Raw genomic sequence first — 24,545 nt, forward strand, 5'->3', positions numbered from 1 at the left:
TTTTTGTCTGTTTAATTATGAAAAATAGTCAGCTGTCAAGGGAGAGGTGTTTTTTCAAACGCACATTTGAAAAAATTTCATAAAATAACAGTTATTGAAATTTTTACCCGCTTTTGTTTTTTTGGTTTTGACATATCATTAAATGTTTATCTTTGTTTCTGCTTCCGGACATTTTTTTTTGGTTAAGGGATAAATTTTTGGGTCATTAAACAATTAATTTTCCCAATTTAAATATATTTTTTTTCCTTAAAAATTTAGATAATTATTTTTTTATAAAAAAAATGGACAATATCTCGCTAATTCAAAATACATTTTACATCCTTGAAAACAAATCCAATTTATTTTTCTAAAAAATGAAAGGTTTTTCTCAGTTTCCCAGAAGTATGTCAAAACACGTCATTTTCTTCAACTGTAAAAAAATTTAAATATTTATTATACAGATATAACGAACATACATGTATAAAATAAAGCACAGCAACTGTTAAACTGATTGTGTCTAATCATCGGCAAATCTGGGTATTTAATGACTTAGTATAGTAACTTTTAGATTACTTTATCGTTACAACGCAGTACAAATAGTAACTGATTTGGTTCTTTAATTATTATTTTCAGCGCGTGACAAGTACGTCACAAGTCTAAATATAGATTGACAACAGTGATATCGGTGCATATTTACACACTTTTGGTCTTACTACATATATGCTCAATGGTTGTGTTAGAATATGGCATTCACTACAGAAATACTAAGTAGTTTGAATCAATATCATATATGACTTTCAAATATAGATATCTGCAAAAAAAATGGGATATGGCAGCCATTTTATTTTAACTCACACCGACAGGTTGCATAAAGGAAACAAAATATTCTCAGTTTCTAAACATTCACAGTCTGACATTTTGTTGTACATGTACAAGTTACAAAATGTAGGGTTTCCATACAAACTGATAAAATGTAGTTATTTTTACAGTTGTTCTTTGTTTTGATTAAAATATGTTAGAATTAAAATAAGAAGAAATATCCGAGAATAAAATGTGAAATATTATAAGTACATGTAGCTATTTAACAAAATTGTCAATAAATAAATGATTTGATATTGGCCCTGTTATTTGTCCTCGGGTCAGTCGTATTGGCTCTAGGCCTTCGGCCTTGGGCCAATACGACTGCCCTCGGACAAATAACAGGGCCAATATCAAATCACTTATTTATAAACATATATTACATATATCCGGAATCATAACACCAAACACTGCTATTATTATAATGACAGCAAACAAACCATAATAATGCATTATGTTCAGTTCAAGATGAATTTTGACGACTTCCTTTATTAGCTATGCAAAGTCAGAATTATAATAAAGTACGTATACAGAGTATACAGAATAGTGAAATTCACTACAAAGTGGTGTTTTCAAAAGAAACAAATGATAATATTTTTAATAGCTTGTCAAAAGATGTTTAAAAATATGTTATGTTGTCATATCTATTGACTTAATGATAATATTACAACTGTGTATATAAATACTATGTTAACAAAGCCTTTACGATCAACAAATGAGGCAATAAAGTACAGTCGACTCTCGTTATCGCAATAAAAGTCGAGATAATGAGAAATCGAGATAAACATATAAGGCATGCTACGGGTTAGGATGTACTTTTTCTAAATTAAAGAGCTATTATCTGTTTAAAATTGAATTTACCAAAAGGAAGTAACTAAAATGTGTTAATAACTTGAAATGTCGTGACATGTTATCAAGGTTTAGTGATTTTCGCGTAAATTAGCTCTAGAAGAGGGTAAACATAGAAATATTGAAAGAAAGCTATGTTCATGTACAAAATACAATATGAAACAAATTGAAATTCAGTATTATTTTTTGCTATAGTATGTGCATATTGTAATGACTTAAGGAACACATGTTAACCTAGATATTATTGCTCGTGGCTTACTTAGAATAAATTCACATCAATAATGAAATGTACAAACAAACATGTAATTGGTAACTTAATATGGGTGATATGAAATGTATTACACGGATAGAACCAGTATCTCACTGGTACGCATAAAATTACAGTTATTTTATTCACTGATCTAGTACGTATATGTAGCATTATGAACACATAAAAATTGATACATTCTTGAAAACTGATATTATTCTCTTTTTTCTATTTTTTTCTTTTTTGGTTATTTTAAAGATTATACTTATTGTTATTCTATATCAATTACAAATTTAAATATATTTATCCAGCTGTTTTGTTTCGCATGTTACACACAGATAATGATATATAAGTACAACATAAAACTTGATATTCTAATACTCTAATGAATAAAAATGTCCTCCTTAACTGTTAAACTGTAAAACTTTACAAATCATTACAGATCGTAAACTTTGCATTTATCAATACAGTACTTTGTACAAGGTATTGAACGATTTATGAATAAATAATTCTTTATTTAGTATATCTGTACGTGTTTTTTCACAAGTTATTTTGTTGTTGCTTCTTTTCCTTCCCCCCCCCTTTTTTTTCGTTGTTGTTGTTGTTTTTGTTGTTGATTTTTTGTTATTTTTGTATTTGTTGTTGTTTTGTTACGTTTTTTTTTGTTTCTTTGTTTTGATAGACGAAAATAAAGGGGTTATTAAACATGGCTGAGAACAAAACTGATTCTACTTGATTCGTTCACTGCTACAAAACCTATATCATACTGGGCTGATGCCTCGTCCAACATAATCAATAAAATTCATTTTTTTTACTCAACAATTTATAATAACCTCAAAACACAAAACATAGATTTTTGTAAACAGACATACAGAATTAGAAATGGTACTTGTGATACGAAAGTTATCTCGAATTATAATGTGACTTCTACTGACCACTTAAACAAACAGCAGAATCTGATGAAATTAAATCATCGACTTCATAACTGTACATGACAAAGTTATTTTTAAAAAAGAAACATATCGTCTGAAAAAATGTAAATTGTAAAAAAACAAAATATGCCAGCTAAAAAAAACATGAAAATACTTGCGTGTTTCGGAATTTATGTAATTACCACCTCTAAATTAACAAGAACGATATCATATATTTTATATAACATATAATAACTTACATTTGTTTCTGATAGTGGTTCGATTGATATGGCTATCCGTATGGCTCGTGTCATAAAATTTGTTTGTTCTATTATCGTACGATCGACTAAATATATACCTTAAGCAATACCTAGAAACTGACAAATCAACTTACTTCCCGATTGGATAAGACCGCTTAATTGATATAAGCCTTGACAAGTTATGTCCCATACGAATCTTCTTATATAGCACACTTACATGTACAAGTGACGTAAAGGAATTATAATCAAAGATACAAGTTGAACGCTTAAACGCCACCAGCCTTTTTTGTTGTAACTGTAATTTAAAAGCAACGAAGAAAGCATCTGTTCTCCGATCGAAAATAAATAACATAAATTATAAATTATTCGTAAAGTTATGTGAGCCATGGCCATTACTCCTCTTATTAAATAAATTGGTAAATTTAATATAAATAATTGTTTTTGTGAAATATTTCCCCTTGTAATCGAAGATACAAGTTAAACGCTTAAAAAGTAATAGAGTAAATTCCGATTGGAAACTTAATGGAGGTAACCCTCATTATTCTGTAATGTCAATATTTATTTAATTGTCTCCCATTTAATGCTCCACAAGGAAAAATAGATGTTTTGCACCCACTCTCATAGTCTTCATAAACCGTCTCTTACAATTGGCTGACTTGTGAAATATCAAAATAAATCTTGAAATCGTAAACGTTTTATGTTAAAATCAACCGTAAAGACTATAAATATTTAGATAGTTAGGATCACCACATAAAAATGGTTATATTAGTTTATTGTCATGAAACGTAAGAATGATTATATTTATAAAAGGAGAAAGTCCGTCAAAAACTTGCACTAATTTAAACTTGATGCTTAAATCACGGCATGGGACCACAAACCTGATACGAATCAAGAACATTATCAATAGTAAATTAAATTCAATTTCTCAGTTCCTATAACACTTTTTTTCCTTTATTAGATGCCAGATATTAATATGTACAAAAATAATCAAAATATCAAGATTCAATGCCAATTTGAAAATAAAAATCACTTTCGCTCACGGGAGGAATGTTGTTGTTTTGGGGGTTATTTTTCAAATACCAAAACCTAGTTTATTTATGACCGTCGTAAAAAGTAAAATTGACAGTTTTTCAAAGCTTGCCTCATATAGTCACACAGGTTCAGTAAGATAGACATAAAATTGACTACTTACAGCGTAAAATGGGTATACAAAATATATTTATATTATTATTTTTTTTTTCAGAAAGCAAGATCTTATTAAGTCACATAATATTTTAAGGACATATCGGGTATTGGTAATTTGTTTATATAGCAATATATGTAATAAAATTTACATGTAGTGAAAATTGCTATCAGAATCTAACTCAAATGTTGATCGATTTCTCGAGTTTTATTATCATACTAAAAATTTATCATACTAGAACAGTATTACATATTTCCCGCTATACCAAGTACTCTAAAAAGCTATAACTTGTACACTGGAAGTGTCTACATTTTATCGTTGTACAAGTCAACGTTCTTTATCTTACTAGAGGTTTGTAGATGAGTACACAAGGACAGATTTGAAAACAAAATTACCGGCTTATTTATTTATTTATTTTTTGCGACTGATAAAGGAATTAGAATTATGATACTCGGATAACAATTTCTCCCGTGACGTTGTTATTTTACAATTTTTTTTTAACAATTAGTACATCAGATCTTGATTATTTTGTTGATACGAGGACTTGTTTTGTCTTTCATATCTGAATTATATGTCAAGGGAATAACAAAACTCAAACTCTGGTCAAATTAGTGTCATATTAGCTGAGAAAATATTTTTCCTTGCCTTTAGCATTTGTTTTTAATTTTGTTTTGACTAGAAAAAAGATACAACTGTTTTTATGCATATGTGTTAGTTGGTGATTAATGTAAATACATTATCAGTAGGCACAATTTTAACGTTTATGGGTCAACTGGTTGGGGCAGAATGTTGACGATGACAATTTTTTCAGGAATCAAGCATCATTAGGATCAGCATATTCCATGTGGTATATGATGGGGGACTTATTTTTGGAGGACGATGCATATTCTTTTTCGTTACAAGCTCCTCAAGCGTTTACATCCTACCGTCTTGTTAGGAACTTGTATCGGTGATACAGTCAGTTCTATTACAATTGCAAGTTTGCTAGTCTCTTAAATGATTTTGAATTCAATATCGTTTGCAAAATATATGATAAGTAGACCGAAATATTCTATCTAATGACGAAACATAATCAAATAATTGTTTTTTAAAAAAGTTTTAAACTACTATTGTAATACCTTAGATTAAATATAGACAGTAAAAGACAGTCTGACAATATAAAAAAACAAGATATAAACATTTAAAACAAATAGGCTAAAAAAACCTATCCGGACGAAATGAAAAAAGTACAGAAAGTAGCTATGATATAATTACTTCACAGCAATAGATAACGGCAGCAATATTTTTAATGTAAACCAGGAAGGAAATGTGAAGTCAGCACTATAATTAAAGCGACTAGATTATTTCCTTTTTGCAAAAAAACAACAACAAAAAACTATTACGTATGTAAATATTGTGAACCAATGTCTGGTAAAGCGGTGTTATGTGTTAGGGTTAACATACTAATATCAAGTATATATCATTAATAAACTTATTATTAAGATGATTTGACATATCCATTGGAGATTTTGACATTTTTTCCACATTTCAAGTATAGAATTATTGATTGTACACGATTACAATAATTATTCAGGTGATTTAAAAGAACTATTTTGAAAATAGATTAATTATTCGAAAATTTCTACACTAAATATAGAGGTTTTTTGGCTTCTCGTGCGTTCGAATTACTAACGTTTTATCGGAAGAGTTAAGCCCATGATAGTGACCAACAAAGAAATCTAAAAAAGTGCTTATTTAGTTTAAAGGCATCAGTTTTAGAATTACATTTGTACTCGTATTAAATAATCATAACAGAGGGTATTATAAAATGTACACTCATGTAAGTAAATTTCTTTAAAATAAATAATACGATACATGTCCTTTTAACAAATAAGAACTTAAATATTCTTTATAAATAGAAAATGAATGTTGCCAAAATTTCAGTATAAAAAAGAGAGGTTTGGAACCACTTAATTAAATATACTATAGAATTGTTCCAAAAGATACTTAAAACTGTTTGTTGTATGTTTCTCTTTGGGGGGGGGGTGTCGGGGTTACACCTTTATTGCTGAAGACTTGCAAATATCACCTTTTACTCGTTTTGTGTTTCAGTTAAGTATATCCTCCCTAAATACTGTAAACACCCTTGGGAAATTTTTTCTGTGTTATATCGTCGGTGATTTCAGGTATCATTATATTTTTTCTATCATTTAATTTAAGTACCGTCTCTTTTACAACACAAAAATAATCACGCCAGGTAAATAACAGAGCTACCACTTTCGGAGGTATACGGTAAATTGCGCTATCGCTACATCTGCGACAGTGCATGTCGCCCAGTATAAACGTTAAAATTTTTATTTATGTTCATTTTGTAATTATTTAATTTTCATTTCTGAGTTTAATGTGTTATGCATCAATATTTCTAGATTTGTATAATAGTACCACAGAATGCATTATCATTATGATTAAAGTGTTGTTTCTATGGTTTATAAAAATGATGATTAACATAAAATATTAAGCATCTAAGTAATAATGTTGCATGTACCTAATAAACAATGAAAACTCAATTGGTTGTAACTAGATTGAATTAAACATAAACTCACAACTCGTATTTCAATTGTTCGAAATGATATGAATAATTATGACCTGTAAAACTCCCTATGTGACTGAATTGTTTATTATTATAATATAATATTGGTGTTTTCCAATTAGTCATTTGTGATATAATACCTATATATGTAAACACAGGTAGTTTCCTAATTAAATCAGTTTTAAAATTAGGTTAATGTAAAGACAAGTACTTTTATCGTAAAACGGTTTGAACAATATGATAACGTTTGTTATGGACCTAAACCTAAAGGTAAATTATTTTACTTTTTTACGTTAAACATAAATGTTTGTTACTATTAAAATAAAAGTTATTCAAATCAGACATATTACATACAACACATTATTGCAGGATTATTTTAAGCATGTATTCAATTCGCTCACTATCATGTCTGTTCTTTAAGAAATGTTCTTCTCCTGCGATAACATGTGAAAAAACTTGGGACATAATAAGATGTTTCAAGAGTTGTATATGCATTGGTTAAATGCACACTTTAGAATCGTATTAATCAGCTATTCAGGTAGACTGCTTATATATAAAACGATATTTTTATCATTAGTTAAAACATAAACAGTGTTTAGTACAAATTTGTTTAAGGGTGAAAGTTTTTTCTGCATTAGTTAAATGTATTAACGTTTAGAATACTCAGAAGATTTGATCCGACATATTTTTGCTATAACAAACGGGTACATTTGTTTTAATGCCAAATGTACTCGGCTAGGTCATTGATACATTAACGTACGGATATTAAAACTAATTTCATAAACCATTTTCAAGGTTATTTAGATGCAATGTGATATTTGAATAACAGTAACTGTATTTTATGTTGTTACAATAAACAACTTCTTATTATGTTTTTAATTACATTAATAGGCATGATTGTATACGATATCAGTTAAAGTTGAACACAAAATACACACCTATTATTTTATAAAATATCAAATCAAATTAACATCAAAAGTATTCTTTAATTTTTAAGTACTTTGAATGATATTTATTTACGTTGTAATATCTTATTTTGTTAATACTGATGGTAATACTACCCATGATGATACGATCCTGACCTTTTTATTTAAGGTAAAGAAACAGCTATTTGTCAGACTGGTTGTGTTAGCTGCATGCCTTGAACTTGTACAGATACCTTTACTAGTGACACGGTTCCTGCCAAGACATACCGAAACAATGTTTTGCTTCAATAACGAGAACATTGACAATATAAAAGGAAAACCTGAATGGACTGAACATCTAAAACCCAAGAAAGTTGACGGGTCTTATTGCGTTGAAGCTAGTAAGGCGATATATGCTATTGTGTCAAAGGTAAACAGCGTATAACAGTTTTTGTTGTTCCTTTCTTTTTGTTAGGTCTTTTCTTTTCATTCCATTTCCCTTTTTATATCATTAAATTTGTTTCTATAATGAAAGAACATTATTATATCCTTATATCCTTTGAAAATAGTTAAAGTAATAAATCTTAATTATCAATTTAGCACTATCAAGAGATACATATCTTATACCTAGTAAACGTTTTCTAATTGTTTTACTTACTGATTTTTTGTAGATGACTGAAGCAAGATATGACAAAGATGCAAACCCTGGTATATTACATTTTATTATATACTTATAAATGAAGTATTGAGAAATGTTGATAAAAAATGTGTATTTTCTATTACCTTATCTTAAGTGTAAAAATGTATTGATAATTCATTTACAGTGTAACCGTATTTTCACTGGTGTTGTGCCGGATTTCTTTCTTCTAAAGTTAGCCAATATAAAAAATTTAAGGGGTAGTCTTTCAAATTGTAATGTTAAAAAAGGGAAAAAAATAATAAACAGAAAATTTAAGTTTTTTAAATAAAGAATTTATTTTTATCTTGTGGTATGAAAACTATAATAATTTACTCGTGGCTACCGTCACTCATGAAATATTTATTTTCTTACCACTCTATGAATATAAATCCCCTTATTTATAGAAAACAAACTTGAATATCATCTATATGTTAGAAAAGAAATATTAATGTTCTTGTAAAGTGACTCTGAGATCAAATAGTATTTTCAGTTTTATCATCATATTCCATTCACTTGTGAATGTTATTTTTCTATGACAATGAGATGTTATACCACTCAATTTGTTGTTGCCTTTAGTTTTCTGTCATTGAACTTTCATTTTTGCCAAGTTGCAATCTTAAAATATTTAACTCAATTTGATTTTTGTAATTGTTTTGTAACATTAAATGTGCATATGATATTTTTAATACCCGCTAGCATTTATTATTATTATTATTATTATTATTATTATTATCATTATTATCATTTTAGAACATAACTTATCAAACCTAACCATGTTTGATTGTGAAATTGAGGAAAGAAATATATCAAATGTACGACTTAAGTTTAAAGGAGCAAGTTTAAAGTCAGGTAAAACTGTTAACATGTTTGGCATTTTCACGTCTGATAGATCAGTAAAACTAGATTTTGACATGTTTTTAACCTTAGTAAAACTAATCCAGCTGTACGCGAAAATATATGATACCCAATCACAATACAAGCCAAATAAACTTTCCATGGCCTATATAGCGCATTAGAAATAGAAGGTTCTAAACAATTGTATTATTTGATTAAAATATAGTTCATACATTTACAGAAGTAGTAAATACTAGTTTACACATTGTCGGAACCCATGCAAACTACATTAGATTTATTTTTTAACAACTATGATAAAAATAAAATCGGTAACAGTGGATAAATTGAAAAAGACAATCACCGTCTGCTAACAGTTATATAAAATGTAAACTTGAAACAAACATTGTATTTCTCAATTCATCATACATAATTTTATTACTATTCCAGGTCAAAGCTCAAACATATTCTGGAAGTCAGATTTAAGGGTCGGCAGCGATGTACAATATCTAGACGAAGAGGGAGCGATATCTATCAAGAAATCCGGTCATTACTTTATTAATGTACAGCTTACAATCAGAATGAATGTCGGAAGTTTTTATGACAATGTGGAAACAAAGAAGTGAACTCATTATCGTTGAGAATGTTCATTCCGTGTGTCAAATACCTGATTAACAAAGTGAACAGTCAATCAACGTTGGTGCAGCATTTCAGCTGAAGAAAAATGAAAAGATTTATGTGGCCTTTTCCCATCCGAATTTACTCTCAACAGGAAATGGGAGGGATCATTTAAGTATTCATGCAATATGAAAGCAGTATTTTAAAATCTGTCAATAGCTGTCTGACCCTTAGGATATGTTTTTAAATTTGTCTTTTGGCATTTTCTAATTGGGTGGTTCCAACATTCCTACTTGAATCATGTTGAATCACCCTTAGGATATGTTGCCTGCTTTTTAACTTTGTCTTTTGACGTTTTATCTGTGATATGCAGGCTTCATAACCTCTGACCCCTTTTCAAAATTCCATTAGTTTAGTTCCTCCCATTGTTTTCTCGTTTAGGGCACAAGCTTTTTATTACTTGGGGACCATACGCCGCTTTTCATGGAATGGAACTTCTGTGTGACATTGAAGGTTCTATGATAACCGTCGTATGAACACATCTGTGAATGTTTCCAAATCCAAATGTCACCATATTCGTGTTTAAATGTTGAATTCTGCTTAAGACGGTGCTAGGGGACGTGGACGGTAACTTACACTTTTCAGTACCATCCATGAACAGGCTCAATGAAATCGAGCCGGCAACATTTTCAATTCTGCCTTGTTTGGTTTTCTTAAGAGAGTCTGTTTTTCTCAATATTATTTTGTTGATTTAGCACAAATATATTCAAGTTCTTTGTAGTACTCTGATTATAGTCTTTTTATATTTCTTTGTAGAACTTTGTTATTTATATCATCCATTGAAGAAAATGTTAATATTCTTTCATTGTAAACTTTTCCTTGAATCATTAACTATTATAAGAATGGTTGTGTAAGCAATTGATAAACCTAACGCATTTCTGGCTGACTATTATTTGCAGACCAGTCAGATAAGTTGTTACATTCAGCCGCGCCTGTATGTAGATGTTATCTCCCTATGGGATTCAGAAGTTCATTAAACAAGGCATCTCAATGATTCAGCTGCTTATTTTTAATTATTTAGGTACTTTCGCGTATAAATAAAACCTTAGAGATTTTCTTAATTCACTGAGACTTTTTTGATGTATGTAATTTTATTAACCCATGTTAACAAAATATAGTATATTTTAATATTCAAAGGAAGTAGGCTTGTGAATAAGATGTCTGTCTCTCAGCCTAGGAGCCGAAGGCATGAGTTCTGTTCTAGTCCTGACTCTGATAACTCAGCAGAATCAAAACTTATCAAAATATCAATCGATCCACACTTAAATAAGGAAAGGCGTGGCCCACGTACGAGACCAAGTGGTGAAGGTAGTAAACATCAAATCGCCTGCTCCTCACCGCTATGGACATGAACCAAGCAGAAACTTTGTATTCTTTCATATGAGAAAGATATCCCGCCACATTACGGAACGTCGGTGGTTATACTTCTTCTGTAAAAAAATGCACGGAGGGGCATTTTAGGTCATCCTTCACAAGTAAAGCTGGCAAGTTGCCATATGGCCTTTACAGTGTTGGTGTTACGTAAAACCCCAAAACAACCCCGAATATTCCAACTCTATATATCAACAATAATAAATGCACATCGATGGCTCAGCGCAATACTGGTCTAACTGCTTTTTTTGAAAATGTTCAGGAGAGACAAAAAACTGATTTTATTCAAAAATACTTATATTAGAAAACTTTATTTTGTTATGCTAACATTAATTATAATAAGAAATAATGCCATTTATATATTTTTTTATTAAAATGTTACAAATTGTGTATTTTAGAGTTAGACCTTTATTGCGCTGAAATTCTGAGCGCAATATAAGACTAACTTGAGTTGGACTCAAATTCCCTCTTGCAATTTGGTAAAAGTGGTACAAATATTTGAGTTAGAACTGTTGTACCTTAAAAATTTTGATATAAATAAAAAATTTAGATTTTGAACAAAATTGTTTTATTAATTTAAACATTGTTTAAAATATTCTGCAGAAGTCTGTAGAAGAACTTTACCTTTAATATTTTTCAATTAATATATCATGCGAGCTGATTTTAGATGAAAGTACACTTCTTTCTTCTTTTTAAATTTGCTTGAGATTCAGATTTACCAAAGATCTTTTGCAGATTATCTGTGCAATAAATTTGAATTCTAAAAAATATGCAAACAGTTTTGATTCATGTAGTGTTATGAACAGTAGTCATGAACAATGATGACTGACGATCCAGGTATTTATTATGATATCACCAAAGTTTGAAAACAGGGAATGTACATTTTGTATAACTCACATTTCTACAAAGAAGACACATTTTATTTTCTCAATGCACACCATTACAACCAATGGTGCTAAAATGCTGTGGTTCCGAATTTCCGATATTACTGTTATGTGCTAAATCTTAATGAATTTAATGTTTGTGGTTCTCTTTTCTGATGATATAATTATTTATAAATATCAAATATTTTCAAAAAATGAAAACTGCTGTTCGACCATGCTTTTATTACAACTTTTAAATTTACTTTCTCAACTGTTTAGAATAAATTTTGAAAGTGTAATGTGCAAATTGTACGACATGCTTTGCTGAAAACCGTGCATATATTAATAAAAGTGTTTCATTTTATATATAGGATAATTGGATCAAAAACCAACACAAATTAAGTATCAAAACATGTTTCGCTTTATTAAGCTTCCTCAGTTGATACATATATAAAAATGACGTAAACGTACAAAACAAACGTCTACGTTAATAGACGTTACATTTGGCGCGTAAAAGGAACGTGATAATATTACAATAAGTATTACAATAAAACATGTGCATATGTATGTATAAATATACTTTTTTAAAAAAACAGCATATATAATTTTCGAAAGGAATTACATAAAATAACTGGATCAAAAGATACATATATTTTCATAGGGAAACTAGGCTAGTAAGTAATTACAACAAGTATGAAAACAACAGTTACTTATGTGAAAGTTTAGAAATCGAAAAAAAATGTGCTTTAATCACATGTTGAAAATATTGAAGAAAATAGTAAATTCACAAGTACAAATACTGGAGAAACATTCGAAATGCATTTTGATGGAAATTGTACTTCTAGTGACGTGATTTATTTAATTACTTGTAAAAAATGTAAAATACAGTATGTCGGCCAAACCCATCAACAGGTATCAAAAAGAATGAACAGCCATAAATTTGATATAAGAAGTAATAATCATCCCAATTTTTCTTCTAATGTTGCAATTCATTTCAATTCCGAAGATCACTCACTTGATGACTTTTCCTTTATGCCGATTGATAAACTTCATGATAATATGGGGAGACTTTTGAAAGAGACATACTGGATACATAAGTTAGAAACATTTTGCCCGAAGGGTTTGAATGCAAAAGTGCTTTACAATTTTAAAATCAGTTTTCAAGTAGATCTAAATATACTTGCAACTTTTTACAAACTCGTCAATATTTTTTTTAGTACAAATCGGCATAAAAAGACTGTTCTATTTTAGTAGTCATTCACTGTATCTAAAAATGTTATTAATTTATTTAAATCTATACAAATACATTATTTATGTCGATGATATAAGTATTTAATTACCTCCCTTTATTCACGCATAATTTTGATTGTTACATTTATATACTACATTATTCGTAATGTATTCATATGGTTTTTCATTATTTCATATAACATAAATTGATTTTGAGCATAATACCATATTTTGAATAGATAATAGATAGATCATTTTCATTTTATTTGATAGCTTTATAAAATATACTGATTGGTAAATATGTTTCTAAATTATTATCTCCCCTTTTTTACAATTTTCAACATGTGATTAAAGCACATTTTTTTTGTTTTCATACTTGTTGTAATCATTTTATATATCAAAGTCATTTTACCTCTAAATTTTGACCAAATAACAAGTGGTTGTCAAACACATTTTAGAGAAAAAAGTAGGGCAATACAACCCACTAACATGGATTCATAGTACAAAGTATTGTTAGCATATGATATAATTCAGAATCATTTTTGTAAAGTAAGATGTGCTTTAAACACTTGCAACCACTTATTCATTCAGATATGAAAAGGTGCACATCTGAAGCACCATGTGCACACCTTAGATAAGCAATAAACAATTAGAATGGATAAATGTTTGAATTTTCTCACTGACACTGATACTATACCAAAAGCAGTTGATAGTCATTACATTTTTAATTTCATTAAATTTGATAGGTAAAATTAATGGCTTTTAGATCTAAAATGAAACATTTTTATCAACCTATAGCTGTTTCTGCCACATAAGTCAAAGAGTTTTTGACAATTGCACTCTCAAAAATTCAATGGAGCTGTGTGATGTAAACAATTACCAGAATACAAGAACTGAAAAGGTCATTATAATATATAAGTGTGCATATTTTGATTTTTTTCTGCACATATCACATCAGACAGAAAGATATTGTATCAATAATGTAAGTATTGTGAAGAGTGTGATTTGCACATGTTGACGCTATGTTGCCATTGTTTTGCTGGAGTTGATAGTGTAAAGTTTGTAATATATAACCTTACTTGATCAAAGAGAGTGATACAGTAGTAGATACATAATTCAAAAATAAAAGCCTTAGAACGCCCTAAAAAAAACCTGAAATTGTTCATTTTGTTACAGGCTAAGTTTGATTTGGCAGTGAAACAATGTACAGTCTACCCCCTTACACCATCTTAAGCAGAACACATTATATAAATATGAACAAAGTGTAAAATTAAGAATTAGGAAATGTCAGCATATTATGATTAAACAAAGGTCAAACTAAAAAAAAAGAATTTTTAGAGGGGATCAGAGGTTATGAATCCACTAGTGTAACACGTGTTATTTTCCATTTTAAATGTGTGCATGAGAAACATACACTGTCTTTTATAAATTGTACAAAAATGATAGTTTCAACTGCACTTTATGTTATCAAATAATACAGTATGAGTATGATGTAATTACTTCAAAGACAAAATAAACGTTTAATTGTGACACTAAATTATTTTTTTTTTCAAGATTTTTCGTTTACAGTTACTTGCATATGATATGCAATTGGCTAATATTTTGCGATGAAATACAAAGCACTGATGGAGGCAAATAATTTCTAGTGTTTTCATGAATTCTCACATTCTTTATAACACATTTCAATGGGATATGCATATTATTTTGTACCTGGAAATAAAACATTTAAGGTCTAACTCAAGCATTTTTGAGGAAAAGTGATATTTTTGACATCGCAATAAGAGACCAACTCAAGTTAGACCTATATTGCACTGACGAAATTGAACTACCTGAGATAGTCTTTCATTTTAACTGTAAATAAAAAAGGCAAAAAAACATAAATTACCCTAAAATTTTCACAGAATGTGTATTTGACCTTACATTATCAAAATATGTAAAAAAAAGTGATTTTTGGTAAAAATGTCACTGAGACCAGTATTGCGCTGAGCCATCGATATCATTCATTTTGTATCTATATGATAATCCTTGTCAATTGAATTGCTAGGCATATGATCCTATATAAAAGAAAAAGATTACAAAGCTGAAATAACATGATCTTTATTGAATATATCATATAAATAAACAATGTTTAATTGAATAATATATAAAATAAGCGGGCGACTTTGTTCTTTTTGATAAACTGAATAGACGAAGTTGCGGGAATTTTATCAGATAACGCATTTGGGTTATTTAACAATTTTCCTTTGTTAATTAGCCAAATAGGCTGCCAAACACAGAACAAAGTTGGAAAAGAATTTGGATTTTGTTTGCTTAACCCTGTTCACAGAAAGCAGTGATATTTCTAATGCCTTATCACTGTTTAAAGCATTTAAGTAAAAAAAAATTGTGTCATTGAAAACGAAAAACCAATTCACACACGCGTCCCTACGGCAGTGATCTAGGAACATTAATGAGATCAAATTTTGCAAATTTAAAACAAACAAGAAGTTAACACCTCCATAGAGTATTTTATTAAAAAGAAGGAAGTAGAAATCCTGCGCCACCTATAGCAAATTTTGTTAAATCTATATCTATTTTAGTACCAGTATTGTTATTAATGTGCATATTTAGCCACCTAAAGATATACTTGATCAATTGAAAAATTGACAAGTACAAATATTTATAGACAATTATATCATAAGCTAAGATCAGTTATTATGATCATGGCTAACCTGTAATATGGAAATACGCTTTTTACAGCCCGTCATAGAAATATTTTATTTAAATTTATTGAAACATATCTTAACAAAATAAGTGTATGACAAAATGAATTTTGTGTTTTTTAGTGGAAATAACTCATATTTCAAATAACTTTTTGTGAAAAAAAAAAACAGTGTCAGAGTTAATATACGGATTTTATAGGGTAAAACTATGGCTTTTAATTTGGAATTTGGACAAAATTTAACGGCAAATTTGCACAGGTTAAATCAGGTGTACCAGGTGGGTCAACACAAGATGGTGGATCTCGTGCACGGACAGATTGGTCATTGGTGTAGCGTAAAAGAAGATCTACAGGGGGTTCGTACGCAGACATTTATGATAATAGCAATAATAGCAATATGAAAAATACTAAATGCGTATCTAAAAATGAATTTGTGAAAATGGACACTGATTAGAAACTTAATGCCTTGTATGACATGATTGCTAATAATAGTGGGTTGACGCAACGTCTGCAAGCCGTCGAAACAAAACTTGACAATATAGAAGTAGAACATGATAAAACTAAATATTACCTAAAAGCCCTACAATACAAGAGTATAGACCAAGAGGCTAGAAGCCGTAGAAACAATCTTATATTCAGAGGCATTCAAGAGCTGTATTTGAATGAGAACTGTGAAGATACGCTTGCTGACTTCCTTGAGCAGTACCTAGATATTGATACCTCTTGCATCTGTGTAGAAGTCTGCCATCGAATTGGAGCACCACGTCGTAAGACTAGACCAATTATTTGTACCTTCTCACAGAGGAAAGATGTCGAATATATCCTCTCAAAAGTCAACCTTTTGAAAAACACAAATTATGGAATAAATAGAGATTACCCCCTGGAAATAGTTGCTGTACGAACTAAAATTTGGCCAGAGTACAAAAAGCAACGCAGTAAAAAGGGTCAAGTATTTATAGGCTATCCCGCAAAGCTCATAGTAAACAGAAAGGTCGTCCAGGACGAATTCCCAGATTGGAAGGAAACCATACAAAGGCTAAGAACCACAAATAACGAACATATGACAAATAGCATTAATAAACAAAGTGAATATGCATATATACTGGAATCATCGAACAGCAAACAGACCGCTATCAATATTGACAGTGATACAGTCGTCGAAATGCAATCAGAAATTCAGACCATAGTGATTCTGTGAGCAATAATAGTATCAACGATGTTTATTCTCAGGAAATGCAAAAAATTCAACACAGACTACCGCGAAAAAAATACCAATGCACCTTTAAACCTAATCAATAAATTCGCAATGTTATTCCTCTACCGATGAGCGCACCTCAAAATAAACACCTGCTGATGACTCTTCAGGCCATGGGAAAACAACAGGACAAACTCATACAACAGCAAAATCTAATGCCAGTGTTTCCTGCTAGGAACTCATGGGATTATCAAGAACTATAAACATAAATAATAGTGTAAGTTCTTGTGCGACAAGTACTAGTGATATACATTGCAACCTCTCACGTAGAAACTACTCATCATATACACTTAACGAAACTTATAAGTACTCCAACCATTTTTTATATTATATTGTGTTAGAATTACTTTAATTAGTCTAAGTCGATACTGTATAAACTTTAATCATAGTATCATCATTTTATAATAGTAAATGCATTTTACAATAACTCAAACTTAACAGAAAATCAGTAACTGAGATCACCATTGTAAAAAAATCAAATACCTTCAATTTTAGTATATATTTTGAAAACCGGATTTTTCCTGCAAGTTTGAAATCGGAGTACTTATAAGTTTCGTTAAGTGTAGTAACACTACTGTAGCTAGTGATAACTCTGAAACAGACTATAGCGATTGTGAAAATTCCCACGCTTATGTAAACACCGATTGTAGAACTGACAGTGTATTGAAATTATGTACTTTAAACAGGGGGTCGAACGTATAGCGGTGCGATACTCCTTTAAGCGAGGTGAATTCATGCGATACGACCTAATGGCGGACGGGAGCGAAAACGAAAGTGGGTATGAGCATGTTTTTTTCCAAATATTTGTTGTCTATTGTAGTTTTTTGAAGAATAGCATTGTGCATGCTGATAAGAACTTATAATTGTGCATGATTGTCAAAATAAAATACTACATTTTATGGAATTGAGGAAGTTATTGAGGTATTTGTTGCTGCAAATTCAACTGTCAACCTGATATGCACATGCAAACGATTACTGTATCAGTCGTTTTAAATAGAGATATTCGATTAGTTTAAGTCCCAACATGTTTATTTTTGAAAACAAAACGATATACAAGAGTAGTTTTCCATATCTATCCGAAAATATATAAAATATTTCCAGTTTTCTTACTGTACGCCTAATATTTGGTCCGATACAACAACTGTACGCATAAATGTTGGTATGTTTTTCTGTAGCAACTTCCTCATTACAGAACATTCTTATTCAATTTTGATGAAATATATGAAAGTTTTTAGTTTGCATGTTAATCATATGTAAACCACAGTGTCAATTAAAACAACAGTGTCAATTAATGTATTATATCATATAGTTAATTAAAATATTCTTTTCTCACAAAGGTTAATCATTGAAATGAGGTAAGTTATGCACAGAAATTTGAAATTCTATCAAATAATCAATAGTCACGATAATATTCGTTTTGTTTCTTCCATTTATTTTTTTTTGCAATGGCACTTGAAATTTATAAAAAAAAGATATAAACTGGTTTGATTTCCTCTATGGATTGGATGTTATATATCATATACAGAGCACATCATTGTATTTCAGTAATTCTGATGTTTGTCATTAGCTCTGTCGCTTTGAATATATAACTGTATATGGGTGATTTCTTATTGACAAATTGCCATTTGAGATAAAAGAAACATGAACTTTTTTATATAAGAACATTTTAGGGTTATTATTTACATATTGTTAAGATGGCTCGAGATAGCCGATTGTCTTTCAGATACATGTGCAATGTTTACAATTTTATAAAAAGGATTATATTATAGTTTTGACACAATATTGTATAGTTACAAAATGGTCGACAATATGCACTGATTTTTTATAACAAATTAACAAATTTAAGAACATGTAAATAATAAATCACGGCATAATATTAATTTCAGGTAAAATTACAAGAGACATGAGTGTGATTATAAACATGCGTTGGTGTGGAACAGTTCAACACTATTCTTAATAACCTGCCCAACACATATTGAAGATCACCTTTAGCAAATTGTTGTAAAATCATCATCATCATTATTTATTATTATTATTATTATTATTATTATTATTATTATTATTATTATTATTATTATTATTATCATTATTATTATTATTATTATTATTATTATTATTATTATAAACTTATATCTGTATCTATTTTAGTAACAGTATTGTAATAATTGTGCAGATTTAGCCAGCTAAAGATATACTTGATCAATCGATAAATTGACAAATACAAATATTTATAGACAATTATATTATAAGCTAAGATCAGTTATTATGATCATGACATACCTGTAATATGGAAATAAGATATTTGCAGCCTGCCATGGAAATATTATATTTAATATATTGACAAATATCTTACCAAAATTAGTGTCTAATGATAAAATGACAAAATATATGTACAAAATGTCACCGTTATTTTTTCCAAATAAACCATCAAAAACATTACTTTACACTATTTTACGATTCATTATCATACTTATGTTTCATTTAACCAATTGAATAATAAGTATGCATGCATTAAAAATGAAAACTATTAATGTTTGACAAAAAGAATACTGCAAGAAACTAAATTTTCGATACGTTAAATCAATTTTAATACCTACTAAACACTTCAATATATATTAGTACATGAAACATCCGTAAATCCAAAAGCGCTAAGCTGAGATATTTTGCATAAAGCATCATCTAGTGGATGTCTACCAAGTTTGTTCAAATAATTGTCCTAGGGTCCAAATTTGCCCCGCCCCAGGGGTCATTGATTTTCCTTATATGTGTATAGTAAAAACTTTTAAAAAATCTTCTTGAGAAAATCCGAGAGCGCTAGAGCTCAGATATTTAGCATGAAACACATAATGATTTAGCCATAAAGATTGCATGATGTCCTTAAGATTGGCTTATGATTTAAAGCATTTAGTGTTAATAGTGCATTTAATGTGTAAATTTAAAATGCATGATGGATGAACTAAATCATCTATCAACAGTTGTTAGTCTAATGTTATATTGTTCACTTCAGAAATGGATCAGTTTATTTTTATGGTTTGTAATGGAGTGTTGGAATGTACGACATAAAGTACCGATATATATTTTCCGCCGGATAAGTGATGCGAATTAGGCGGTAAATAATTTCCTTTGGATTTGATATATCTTTTGAATGTACCAATCAGAAGTTGTTTTGTTCAATTACGTATGCACGAGTTACTGTGCATTTTGAATTGTAATTGAAAGTCATTCAGCTTTGGGTATGGATGCTTTACAGTCGCATTAATTTTCAACATAGATTGTTAACCTTCTCGCCAAACTGAAGTTCAACAACCTGTTATCAACCTAACGTTGCACTTGGTACTCGATCAATTAAAAGGGCAGCGACAAGAGATTAATTTTTTGAGAGAAGACGTTAAAAGAAACATTTTTTCCGTCACGTCGGAGGTCAAAAAGTTGATATGAAAAGAACTTTCGTGGAAGAAATAAGGTAACAAGATTCAAAACACTTTCAACTCTCAAGTTTCTGATCTGGTTGGAAAAGCAACCTGGGCTATTCAAAACAATAAACTTCATTACGCGTTGGACTTGTTGAAAGAAACTGACGAAAAAGTTAACCATCCGAACTGCAGACACGAGTGAGGGTGGCTGGGAAATGGTGCGCCAATACGAGACTTATCCAGTTGCCAGCGACAGCGAGGACGAAAACAAAATAGCAGGCAGACGTAAACGTAAACGAAGTCAGCAGAAAAAGTCGTCTACAACGCAATCTAAGAATGCAATCCAGGGCCTCCTTTTTGTGGTAGGAATCCTGGGGTATGCAGTATTCTGCTTTGGCGCCCCTTTAGCCAGGGTCAAGTACATCTAATTTTTGTTCCTACTCAGGAAAGGTGTATGGCAGCTGCTTCGCATGCGGGATTTCTCCCACTACAGAAAAGACTGTCCATACGTGTCAGGCACCTACAGCAGGCAGAGGTATCTAACCAACAATGCCCAGAATAGAAAGTGAAACAGCCGATTTGACTATTTATTGATGTAACTGAATTGATTTTCACGATGAAGTTTCACCCATGTTTATTTCGAGTACGAACAGGGTCAGGCATCTATTATAATTGTAAAAGATAATTTAAAACAAAATGTGGAATGTTGGCAAACAATTGGAACTAATGAATTTATTTTGGATGTTATCACAAACGGATATAAAATTCCTTTCTTTTCTTTGCCACCTGCATGTATTTCAAAGAATAATAAATCTGCTTTAGATGAAAGTAGTTTTGTACATGAAGCAATCACTGATTTATTATTGAGAGGGTCGATTCAAAAATGTGATACAATTCCTACTGTTGTAAATCCTTTGACAGTTTCAGTTCAGTTATCAGGGGAAAAAACGTTTGATACTTGATTTAAGGCATGTAAACAAACACTTGTGGAAATAGTCTGTAAAGTACGAGGATATCAGAATCGTACTCAATTATTTTCAACCCAACGGTTACATGTACAAATTTAATTTTGATATTCATTCTGCTTACTATTTCATTTTTATATTTCCATCTCATACTGATTTTCTAGAAAAGTTTTTGTGGCTACCATGGCAAAATCTTGAGTTTTTGGGCACTGTTCTTGATTCTACTCTAAATATATTTAGTTATTGTTTGAAGGATAGCATTATATTGGATGTTTAATTGATATCTAGAGAGGAAAATGAAAAAGCTGATAATTTGTCCAAGATAATTGACAAAGATGATTGGGGAATATCCCTTCATATTTTACATATGATTGAAAATAAATGGAGCATATTTGAAGTGGATTAGTTTGCATCCAGTCACAATAATAAGTTACCCACATTTTATTCTTAATTTTGAAATGAGACATGCTCAAGCGTAGACGCATTTGCAGAATTTTGGGGCAAGAAAAAGGGTCTTTTTGTTCCACCAGTTATTATATTAGCTAGAGTTATCAAAAAGATGCAGTTAGATAAAGTTAATGGTGTATTGATAGTGCCTTTGTGGGAATTGGCTAATTTTTGGCCGTTATTGTGTCAAAAGAGCAGATGTATTTCAATTATCGTGACTGGATTGATCTACCAACAAACAAAGAAATCACACAGTTTGTAAAAATGGAAAGGGTATATTTGGAAATGAGAATCTTAAATTTAGAATGCTGACTTTAGGAATAATCTTTTAAATTATGTAGTACGGATATTGGTTAACCCGTTTCTAGCTGGGGAATATTATTACATTTTTATTTTTATTTAGTTTCAATTTCTCCCAAGAATAGATTGTACCGTTGTTTTGATTAACGATTTATACATGTATTTTTATATAGAAGTCATATCTGTAGTTTATAATGTAGGCGTGGCTGCCTATAAAATGGCTACATAGATTGAAATATTCTGTCTAGGCTGACAAGCTTTGAAAATATGTATAAATTGTTTATTTGGCGCAGCTGCCATTATAATGCTACATTGATTAGAATATTCTATGTAGGCTGACAAGCCTTGATAATATGTATAAAATTTTAATAAACACATTGTTTAATCGGCATTGCTGCCTTTATAATTGCCAAAATTCTATACAATTTGGCAAGCTTTCGATAACATGCGTATGAAAGAGACGATTATAAAGTAACACAATTTTCAGATTTCGTGGTTTATTTGCAATGATCGGGCTCAGCATTATGCATATAATGTAGCTTTAATATAATTTAATGATAACTGTATGCAACGGAAATTTTATCAATATAATCACTATTAAATTGTTGGATAATGATGTTAGTAATTAATGATAATAATTTATTTTTCTATAAATCTGTTGTTTATTTTCAGTGTTATTCTGACGATATAGATGATTTACAGAGTGTTAGTCGACAAGGTGCCTTGGATCCCGGAACTACTGAAGGACGCTCGCGCAGAAAGCACCACCAAAACCTATTAAAAGAACTTACATTCGGTGGAAAAAGTGGGCCTTGAGTAATTCCTTGGGTGAAAAGGACATCTTCCCGGCTAAAGCAATCCATTTTGGTATTTATTTGTGCTCTGTTGTACAATCTACGAATTCGTTTAGTTCAGTATCAAAGTCATTTTATTGAATTGTATTGACTTGTTTGGTATGGAATCACCCACTGATTCTATGCTCGTGAAAAATATACTAGAAGGGGCCAAGAGAAGACTGTCTAAGATTGTTGTTAAGAACGAACATGTGACACCTGAATTGTTGATTAAAATGTTTAATAGTCTATATCGCGAAATTAACGGGGCCTTATCAATACTTTTTACTAAATCCAAATCATTTAGGCGATTTCCTGGTACCAAATATTTACCAAACTTTGTCATTTAAGGGTTCCAGTTTAAACTGAATTCGGAGTCATGGTGGACAGTTGTATTAATTAGAAGTTTTGTCAATGTTGGTACATATCTGTCAATTTCTGTTATAAATCGTGATTCTGACAGACTAATAATGTGTTTTAAGATTAAAAACAGTATAATATAATATCAGTATTATTTATTTAACAATATTTAAAGAAATCACCTGTCATGCCGAAAAAAATGGTTTGAAGAATGTAATCAAAGTTACAATTGACATTGAAACAGTAGGTTTACAAATACACCATTTAGATTAAGAACATGTAACTGTCGTGCCTGTATAAGCATGGATATTGTTGAAAATGCAATGTATAGACTAAGCTTTTGACTGAGGTTCAAACTCAATATCAGGACGAAAATAAGTTAAAAATAATTTTATCAGAGAAAATAAATATGTTAAAATAGTTTCCAAAACCCGTGTTCTAATTTCAGAAATAAAAAATGGAGAGAAAAAAGTATTGTCAGGCAAATTGATAATAATATTTTTGGAAAACTTTACTTATAACATTTGTTTTATTTATTTTTTTCTTTCCTTTTTTAGAATGAATGTATATTTCTTTATTTCATTGTTGTAAAGATTAAGATCTAGAGTTGTCATATTGTATTGTTGTACATACTTTTACCATGTAGGTATAAGATTCATTTTAATTCAAAGCAAAACTTAATTCAAAGCAAAACAGAAGAATTTTCTTAAATAAAACAAATGCTATTTGATTCAGACGAGCGTATTAATTTTGCGACATGATACATGTATTTTAACACGCGTTTTCAAAATCAAATAAAACCAGGCCTGAAATTAGATTTAAGTTTGAATTAGAAAAATGATCCATCAATCAGGTAAT

General features: G+C 30.0%; 2 protein-coding genes across 4 annotated transcripts; both read left to right on the plus strand.

The window, feature by feature from the left end:
* The first annotated feature begins 6,984 nt into the window (after positions 1–6,984).
* LOC132713303 (uncharacterized) lies at positions 6,985–10,749 on the plus strand. Of its 3 annotated transcripts, none has more exons than XM_060695831.1 (5): positions 6,985–7,126; positions 7,952–8,191; positions 8,433–8,469; positions 9,191–9,289; positions 9,722–10,749. In XM_060695831.1, exons 1-5 carry the CDS (start codon positions 7,094–7,096, stop codon positions 9,895–9,897), a joined length of 585 nt encoding a protein of 194 aa, XP_060551814.1. In that variant the 5' UTR covers positions 6,985–7,093; the 3' UTR covers positions 9,898–10,749. The 3 variants fall into 3 exon arrangements, with proteins under 3 accessions (XP_060551814.1, XP_060551815.1, XP_060551816.1); XM_060695833.1 differs by lacking the exon at positions 6,985–7,126 and adding an exon at positions 7,184–7,394; XM_060695832.1 differs by lacking the exon at positions 9,191–9,289.
* A 5,840-nt stretch (positions 10,750–16,589) lies between these two features.
* On the plus strand, positions 16,590–17,312 carry LOC132713304 (uncharacterized). The gene has a single exon (XM_060695834.1). It carries the CDS (start codon positions 16,590–16,592, stop codon positions 17,310–17,312), a length of 723 nt encoding a protein of 240 aa, XP_060551817.1.
* The last annotated feature ends 7,233 nt before the right edge of the window (positions 17,313–24,545 follow it).

Source organism: Ruditapes philippinarum, unplaced genomic scaffold (genome assembly GCF_026571515.1).
Source record: "Ruditapes philippinarum isolate M1 unplaced genomic scaffold, ASM2657151v2 ctg10854_1_1_1_1, whole genome shotgun sequence".
Classification (NCBI taxonomy): Eukaryota; Metazoa; Mollusca; class Bivalvia; order Venerida; family Veneridae; genus Ruditapes; species Ruditapes philippinarum.

Coding starts and splice junctions, on each gene's coding strand:
- LOC132713304 (XM_060695834.1), top strand. CDS start 16,590: ATGATTGCTAATAATAGTGGGTTGACGCAACGTCTGCAAGCCGTCGAA.
- LOC132713303 (XM_060695831.1), top strand. CDS start 7,094: ATGATAACGTTTGTTATGGACCTAAACCTAAAG. Junction 7,127..7,951: donor TTATGGACCTAAACCTAAAG/GTAAATTATTTT, acceptor TTTTTATTTAAG/GTAAAGAAACAGCTATTTGT. Junction 8,192..8,432: donor TATATGCTATTGTGTCAAAG/GTAAACAGCGTA, acceptor GATTTTTTGTAG/ATGACTGAAGCAAGATATGA.